The sequence below is a fragment of the Amaranthus tricolor genome, chromosome 14 (assembly GCF_026212465.1).
Source record: "Amaranthus tricolor cultivar Red isolate AtriRed21 chromosome 14, ASM2621246v1, whole genome shotgun sequence".
Taxonomy (NCBI): domain Eukaryota; kingdom Viridiplantae; phylum Streptophyta; class Magnoliopsida; order Caryophyllales; family Amaranthaceae; genus Amaranthus; species Amaranthus tricolor.
This window is the reverse complement of record NC_080060.1, coordinates 12,888,092-12,896,580: the sequence shown is the minus strand read 5'-3', so window position 1 is coordinate 12,896,580 and position 8,489 is coordinate 12,888,092. Positions and strand designations below refer to the sequence as shown.

The following is an 8,489-nucleotide window of genomic DNA, read 5'->3' as shown; positions in this document are numbered from 1 at the left end:
TTTTCTTTTTTATGGAACTTTTTTGTTCTTAATCCTATAATTGAGCTTTCGCACTAACACTAACGGAAGTGATACAAGGCGTAGATCGTGTATACACATTCACCCTAAAATATCTGGTCAAGTTTAGTCACAACCCGGTTGGAGCTCGATAAGGACATTAGATTTTGTTTTTGGTCATAAGCACAATTCCTTGGTCAACAATCATATTATCTAACAGTAGTATCATCCATTTCAGACAAACTAATCCATTTTCCTTAGAAGCACAACAAAGTACAGCCTAAACAAACAACAGAAACATTGCATATTCGCAGACTGCAGATTTCATATATCAAAATCGGATCATTCCTACAACGGCAAATGTCAAAATCTTAATCTCAACAATATGAAGTCCTCTACATAAACCTAGACAAATCTAGATAAAAGCTTGTCAGTAACAATGTATCAGAAATGGATCATTCCTCGGGAAAGCACTATCAAAGTTAGGACCTCTATATTCTGTAAAAAAACTAAAGAAAGCATTTGAAGTTGCATACTAAAAGGACAAAGCAATCCGTCTAAACACTGCTCGGAAGGTCTGCCCCCCATTCCTAGCGACTTTCTGCCCTTCCTCAGTTGCAGATTCTAATAGCTTAACAACTGGATCGGCTTCAAGTTCTTCGTTTGGAATAGTCTCAAACATGGGATGATTCTCAAGACATGTCTTCATCCACACCCCCAGCTCTTCAACATCAGTGATAGTGTAGATAATTCCGCCTTCTCGAAGAACATAAGCATATTCATCTAGCAAGAATGGACTGATAACTCTACGACGATGATTCTTCTCTTTGAAGTGTGGATCGGGAAACAAGAAAAACATCTTTGATAGTTGACCCTTCTCAAAATAGTTTGGAATATACTTCATGGAGTTAGTCCGTACCACAGAGATATTCTGGTATTGACCAGGATTTGTTGTTCTTAAGCCCAAAATCCGTTCCTTTACATATTCTGTCACTTTATCTCTTATCTCCATACCAATCATTAACTTTTCAGGAAACAAAGTTGCAAGGCTAATGAGAAGCCCTCCAAAACCACATCCTATGTCAGCAAACTCGATCTTTCTTGCATCTCCGGATCGGTCAGGTGAAGTAAAAATTTGGGGATAATGAAGGGAATAATCAACATGATGAGGTGAAAGTGGAACAGGGAAGTGAGAATCACTTAATGGATTACTGTGGGCTCGAGCTCGATAGAAGCGCTTCCGAGGCAAACCAGTTGACTTGTTCAAAGTTGGGTTTTCCTTGCTCTCTAACATGCTTCTTTAACAGGATGGTTGACTAATGCAAATCTGATGCTTTCAGAGATCTACTAAAAGTTACACCCAAAAACAAAACCGAGTTAAAAGGGACATAAGTCGACCATCCATAAAAATTACAAAAAGTAGCAAAAACATGGGAAAGTGAAACAAAAGTTTCAAATTATGTAGCAAAATGCAGTTATATATAGACAAAAAAGGAAATAGCTTAAGTCTATAAGTAGGAGAAGGTTAACCTATTGCCAATATCCTTGTGAAGCAGCTTCACAAGCAAATATATTTTACTATGGTAGCAAGCATTTTCTAGATGTCCTGAAGGATATGCCATACATACAAATACTATGTGACACATAACGCAATACACAAATTCTCAACTTGATAAGGACTTCTAAAATCTCAAATGACATTTTTCATCATCAAAATGTTTCTGTTTGTTTGCAAAGAAAATAGCTAAACATCCAGTTGAATCTTTGAATAAAGACCACCCAAAAGGCCACAGAAGTTTTCCTATAGCTTTGTCATGAAACAGGATCTATCCAATTTTCTAATATATACTTAAATGGTCAAGCCAATATACTTCGTCCATCACCAAAAGTACACAACTCTTCTGAATGTTTGAACTCATTTTGGCAAAAAAATTGGATCCTGAAGTAACAAATTTACTAAGCATCCATCTATTTCCCCATTTCAATGAGGCAATACCCTCTCCTCTCGATCCATAAAAGTGATAGAAGTCCCTGGTTATTATAGAATATGCTGATTGCCATCATAAGCATACTTACAAACAAAAAAATTAACAATAAGCACACAAAAGCACCAGACTTGACACTCAAAACATTCAGCTCATGGTATCATTAAACAAAACCAACTGACAGCATTGGAAACCACAACCACCATCCATAAGCAGGGAAAACTTTAATATTCAAACACACATTCTTGAATCAAGGTAATAAAACTACAACCTTAGTTTTAAAAAGTGTGAGTTGCACCGAGGCGCAAAAGGTCCTTAGAGCCTAGGCGCAAAGCAAAAGGTGAAGGCGTGAGCTATTTGTAGCCAAGGCGCACTTTCTCGCTAAAAAGCTTAAAAACATTCATAGTATAATAGCAACAAGCTTGAAAAATTCATCATCAGTGCACTAAAATACTACTTTAGCATATACCTATTATAGTGCAAAAATGTGGCAACGGTTGCAAAAATACCACCTAAATGTTGGTGGAAAGCCTCAAATATCTCTTGCTACGACCCAAAATGTGATTTTTTAACACGGAAATATCAATTCTTGTTTTGAAAAACCTTTACAACACGGCCGATACAATGCGATGCGACCTTGCTTTTCCAATATGAATGAACAATTATAATGAGGATACGAAAAATACCCAAGTTATTTTCTTCTTCACATGCTTTCAAGGGGTGGTGGTTTTTTGGGATTTGCAGTTTTCAAGGGAAAATGAGCTCCCGTAAGTGGGCGATAAGTGGTTTGGAGGTTGGGCGGGCCTGTGGAGGGGGGAGGGGGCTGAGTGAGTCACGGTGGGGGGAGGGGTCAGGTCATAAAGGGTCTAATTGGATTTTTGTATTGTATTTGAGTTTTCTTCTTTTTTTTTTTTTTTATTTGCTCAAATCACATCTATAAGAGCATACAGGTAACTTTGTATATTTTTAGGTAAAACCCCTCAAAGTTGGTATAATGATTAATCAAAAGTAAATACTATTGTAAGGAAAAAGTTAAAATGTTGTAAAATTCACATTAAATTTTCCTCAAATATATATATATATATATATATATATATATATATATATATATATATATATAGGGTCGCGTTCAGGTGAAAACCAAGGTTCTGTGCGAACCGTGAGAACCAAAAAATGTGTTACCTTTTTACAGAAAATGTGCTACTTTCACTAAAAAACTGTTACTTTTATTTTTTAAAAAATCTGGCAGTTTTTACCAAAAAACTGTAACTGTCTGGAAAAATAATACAAATCCAAAGTAACACGTTTTTCTGAAAAAAGTAACACCTTTTTATATAAAAAGTAACACCTTTTTATGGTTTTCACGGTTCTCATATATGGATGGTTTTCACCTGAACTTCTCCCTATATATATATATATATATATATATATATATATATATGTATATATATATATATATATATATATATATATATATTCATTAAAAAAATTAACTAACAATAAAAATGGAACTTTAAAATGCAATTGAAATTTAGGATGGTATTAGGAAGTAGGAACTCAATGTGAAGTTGATCTAAAACATATAATTGTAAGACATTAATGGATTTTGGACATTCTGTCCCATAGTGTGACATTATCTAACAATCTAATTCGGACTGGGAACAAGAAAAGCTGTTGTAGCACAGTGAGAGTGGGAAGTCAGTTTAGTGAGTTAGATAGAAGGATAAACATTTTTAGGGGAGAGAGAGAGTAAAGGATAACCATAGGCTCCAAAAGCAACTTGTCCATTGTAAAAATTAATCTCTACAAGACCATTCGGATTCAACCAACATAGCTTTGTTGATAGTCAAAGTTGACGACAATGGTCTTAATTGGAGGGGTGTACATACACAACTGTGGAAAATGGAGGAAGGATGGGACTAAGGAAAGAAGATAAGAACGATATAGTAGTTCAAATGAGATTCTTAGAATCATAGGAAAACAAAGATGAAAGTATGATGACAAAGAGAGGCATTATGTTCTTTTAGTAACTAAACACCTAAATAGATGATGACCAAAACAAATGAATCAAATTCTCTTTCTTGACTCGTATTTCATTTTCTAGATTGTTTCCAATTACTCTTGATTACAAGGAACCAAAGTACGAAACAAAAAAGTTCAACATATTGAAGCAACCTATTTAAGTATATTCAGGATTCGGAGACTTCATACAAATGGTGGTCGAAAAGTTGGTCAACAAAAATGCAGCTTCTCTAAGATACTCAAATCACTAACAAAATGACACATAACTTGTCCACAAATCAGCAATCTATGTACACTTGAAAGCTCACCACTGAGAATCATGAATTTCACTAGTAGTTGAAGGTTTTCCTTTTCAACCCTTGTGATAGAGATTCGATTTTAACACCTCAAATTAAAAAAAAAAAAAGAAAAAAAAAAGGAGATTTATCTAAAAATGAATTGGAGTCAAGTTCAGTGAGCTACTGAATTCCTTATAAAACACACCTCAAACAAAAGTAAAAAATGACACACTAAATAGTCAATCGATTGTCATTAAAAATAATTCATAAATCATGCTTTGATAGCACGAAGAATGCAAAAAAAAAAAAAAAATAGAATTTGGAAATGTTGGGTCTCGAGGATTCAAAAGAATCTTACAATCATTGCTTCAATTAAATTCTTCAGCGAAAAAATAATTACAAGATTCCAACTAATCAATCAAATGCCTAAAAGGTCATGGAAATGCATAACTTTCTCGCTATGAAACAACATCATTGTTGAGTCAAGAGCCAACTCCCATGGGGTTGGTGATGGGTTTGATCACTTGGTTGCCCATACCTTATCTTGCACTTTTGAGAGTAAAGATGAGTGTCATGGGTTATGGAGGATCGAAGTTTGGATCACTTGATAAAGTGATCAATGATGATGATTTGAGTAGGTTTGTGCAAGGGATGGAGTTTCTTGATCGAGGCAAGGGTCGAGGAGAATGTTGCATGATCAAGGAACATGCTCAAAACAAGCCAGCAGCCCCTTGACCCAGCCGCTCGATTGGTCAAGCAATTCTGGCTCGGTCGAGCAGTTCATCTGAAGAAAGTCAGTATGTTCTGTATGCTCGCTCGACTGGTCGAGCAAGGCTGCTAGGGTTGAGTGGTTCCCAGTGCCACTTCAGCGCATGCTTCTGTTTTGTTGCGAGTACGTTTGTGGGCTTTAAGGTTTAGTCCTAGGGTTTCCTTATGATATTGTGGGCTATATAAAGACTTAAATAGGCTTGGGAAATCAGATGAGAGATTCATACAAGAGAGGCAACTAGGGTTTACACCATTAGAGTTCCTTCATCTTTGTATTAGGTTGTTTGTGAGAGACCACCATTAAAGGTGAGGTCTTTGCTTTGAGAGGTTGTTCTTAAAGCTTGTGTGGGTTGTTATTAATGTATTGTTGAGTATATTAATGAAAGTAATCTTTGTTTGAGGGGAAGGTATCCTTAGATACCTCATATATCTTGTGTTTTTGGTCCATTGTTGTTGTGCTCTACTTTGGGTGTTCTTTGTGTTTTCCTGTTCTTGTTTGTTCTTCCCTATCATCATAGCCCATTCACAACAATCATCCTAGGGTGAAACACAAAAATAAAATGGAAAAGATGCCTAAAAGCCAAACTAATTTTAGGCCTCCCATTACCCAAACCCATTCAACACAATCCATCTAGAAAAATTGAGAAACAAATTACTTTTAAAATAACTAATATTAACAAGGAAAACATGGGTTATGTACAATCACTTTATTTATATTAATCTGCTCAAAAGAGGCGCAATCCTAAAGGTATACTTTTATGAAGCACAACATTCAACCTCGATAAGAAACAATTGATGAAGCTTTACAAATGGAAGTAATGTTTGATGGAACTTACACAAAACCACAATCTAATAAAGTTTTAAGCATCTCAAAACTAAAGGACACATTTTGATTCTTGCATCTTTCTGGTTCCTAGCTCTAATTGATCAGCTACACAAAATAAGCAACATCAATGGAGCAAAACATCTCATGACTCACCAAATTTGTATTGTAATTAGCATTGTAAAGACAGGAAATTCTTGTAAATTAATGTTTCCAAACTTTCCAACTTCTAATAATGCTGCAGAGTTTGGTATTCCAACCAACAAATATATTTGAAACAAACCAACAAAGATACTAATTCATACAAATTGTTGAATTAACTTAACTCTTATTAGAAGAAATTCAAATAAATTACCAAAATAAATTGTAGAATTATATTACTAATCAATTGAAACTCTAATAATGAAACCCTAAATTTATAAATTTACCACCAATCAAGCCAAAAACCCTAAATTGGTTAACAAATGTGGTTTGTGCTATTGAATAATCATCAATCATGAATAAACAAACAAAATTTAACAATTAACATTCAAAGAAATGAGAAATCTATAACAATTGCACAAATTGAAAACTTTTACGAAAAGAAAGAAAAAGAAAAAAAAATTATATACATGGTTTGGTGGTTGCGGAAGGTTAACGCCTGACGGTAGGCCTGTCAGTGGCTAAAGTTCGACAAATACCTATGTTTGATTGAAAGTTCTAAAGAGAGAAAGAGAAATGAATGAAAATAGGTGAAATCCTGAAGCGTAGGATACTTATAATGGTATAGCAAGAGACCAAAAAGTGGACATTAAATTACTGTAAGCTTCGAAAATGGACAGCTACCAAAAGCAGTATAAACGAAAATGAAGCAACGAAAAATGTAGATAAAGATGCTTACCGTTGATCTGTGGAAGTGGTAGTGGCTGCTAAACGATCGCCTGGTCGGTCGGATTAAAAAAGGAGAAGAGTATTGGAGAGGAAGCAGACAAGCAGCCGTTTTGCGATAGGCTGATTTTGATACTCCATACTCCTATTATGTTTTGTTTTAAAACCCTGGAAAGACAGGCTATGTCTCAGAGTAGAAGAAAATATATGAAAGGAGTGATAGATTAGATTCTAAGATTAAAAGCAAAAAAACGGGTATTTTTTCGCAGGCTGTTAATTTTCAACGCCCAATCAGAATGCGACACGTGGCGAAAATTTTTGAAAAAAAGGTGAACGGTCACCCCAAGACCATTTTACCCAATCTTTTCCCTAATCAACCTAATATTAGATCACCATTATTATTATTTTCCTTATAATTTGGTCATGTGACCTTGAATTAGATCACCAGTAATAATGCTCTAAGATCACCAACAATAAATGTTTGAAGTACCTTTATGAATAAATTATATTTTTAATGAAATTGTTAATGTTTGAAGGTATTAAAATGCAAATAGAAAACACAAGTTTTTATGGGGTTCACCCAACGTACTCTTTATCGGAAGTGTGTAGGCTATGTGTTTAGGCTTAGGGATATTTCGTGGATGATTACAATGAGTATATAAGCTCTCTATTTATAAAGATTAAATACTTAATGTATTACATAAGTTACAAGCATTAAAATCATAACACCTCTGAGTGACCGAAGCAAACGTTCAAATTTCAGCATCTAATGCTCACTAACAAGCCTACTCGTTCGAGCCATTGGACTTCTAAGCTCCCTCACTAAGTACATTTATCATGTTTAATTACCATTATTACACCATATGTTTAAGACATTTCAATACCTTCGTAACTTAATAACATCACATTTAACTCACCTTTCAATTTGTTAGAAGGGATTATGTTTATGTTTAATTTGATATAGTTTTTCATGAATTCATAATTCTTTAAAAAAAAGTACAATTTGATATTAAGTATTGTGATTAAAAGTCATTGAAGTATGAATCGGGATTAAAGAGATTCAATCATTTAAATAAAATGAAAAAGTAATTTAGACATAGATATTTCTGCCTCGAAAGTCGCGCCTTGAACCTCGGGGTTTTAGTGCCTTTTGTTTGTCGTTTTGCTTTTGAATTGCGTTAAATGTCGTTAAAACGCCAAAATTAATTAAAAATAGTAAATAGGCGCTACAAATTATGAAATTTGGTACTCAACGTAATTGATGACTTCCGGACGCATTGGTGAAGTTGGATTTTCTATTTGAATTTTCTACACTGTCGAAAAAGGCCAATAAAGTTACTGGTTGTTTTTAGAAGATAGAAAATATTGAGATTTATGATTTAATCATTTAAGATTATGAAGTTTAGTGATGTCTTGTTGGTATAAAGTAGATTGAATGTTTAAACACGTGCTAATAGATGATTTTTGTATGTGTGTTTGTGTTTAGGACCTCGGTTCATAATAGGTTGAAATTTCATTCGTGAAGTGCTTGTGTTGATCTACGTGCTACTAAGGTATATGTTTAGACCATACTTTTGTAATTGATTATATAAAGTAATGTTGTATTCATTCTATGATGTGATGTTGTATATCACTGAAGGCTTCGGCACCTCAAATAATTTGAAAGGAGTTTAACATACAACTTGAGGATGAATGTGTTGTTACCCTAATTGGGTAGGTATAAATTAGATTTGGTGCCATTATAGGGTT

The 8,489-nt window shown here is 34.3% G+C and overlaps 1 protein-coding gene across 2 annotated transcripts; it reads right to left on the bottom strand.

Annotated features, from left to right (window-relative positions):
- Positions 1–284: 284 nt before the first annotated feature.
- On the bottom strand, positions 285–6,968 carry LOC130799574 (tRNA (guanine-N(7)-)-methyltransferase). Of its 2 annotated transcripts, none has more exons than XM_057662712.1 (2): positions 6,754–6,968; positions 285–1,344 (listed from the first exon to the last, which is right to left on the bottom strand). In XM_057662712.1, the coding sequence occupies exon 2, from the start codon at positions 1,289–1,291 to the stop codon at positions 533–535; it is 759 nt and encodes a 252-aa protein (XP_057518695.1). In that variant the 5' UTR covers positions 1,292–1,344; positions 6,754–6,968; the 3' UTR covers positions 285–532. The 2 variants fall into 2 exon arrangements, with proteins under 2 accessions (XP_057518695.1, XP_057518694.1); XM_057662711.1 differs by having other exon boundaries at positions 285–1,341.
- Positions 6,969–8,489: the final 1,521 nt, after the last annotated feature.

Coding starts and splice junctions, on each gene's coding strand:
- LOC130799574 (XM_057662712.1), bottom strand. CDS start 1,291: ATGTTAGAGAGCAAGGAAAACCCAACTTTGAACAAGTCAACTGGTTTG.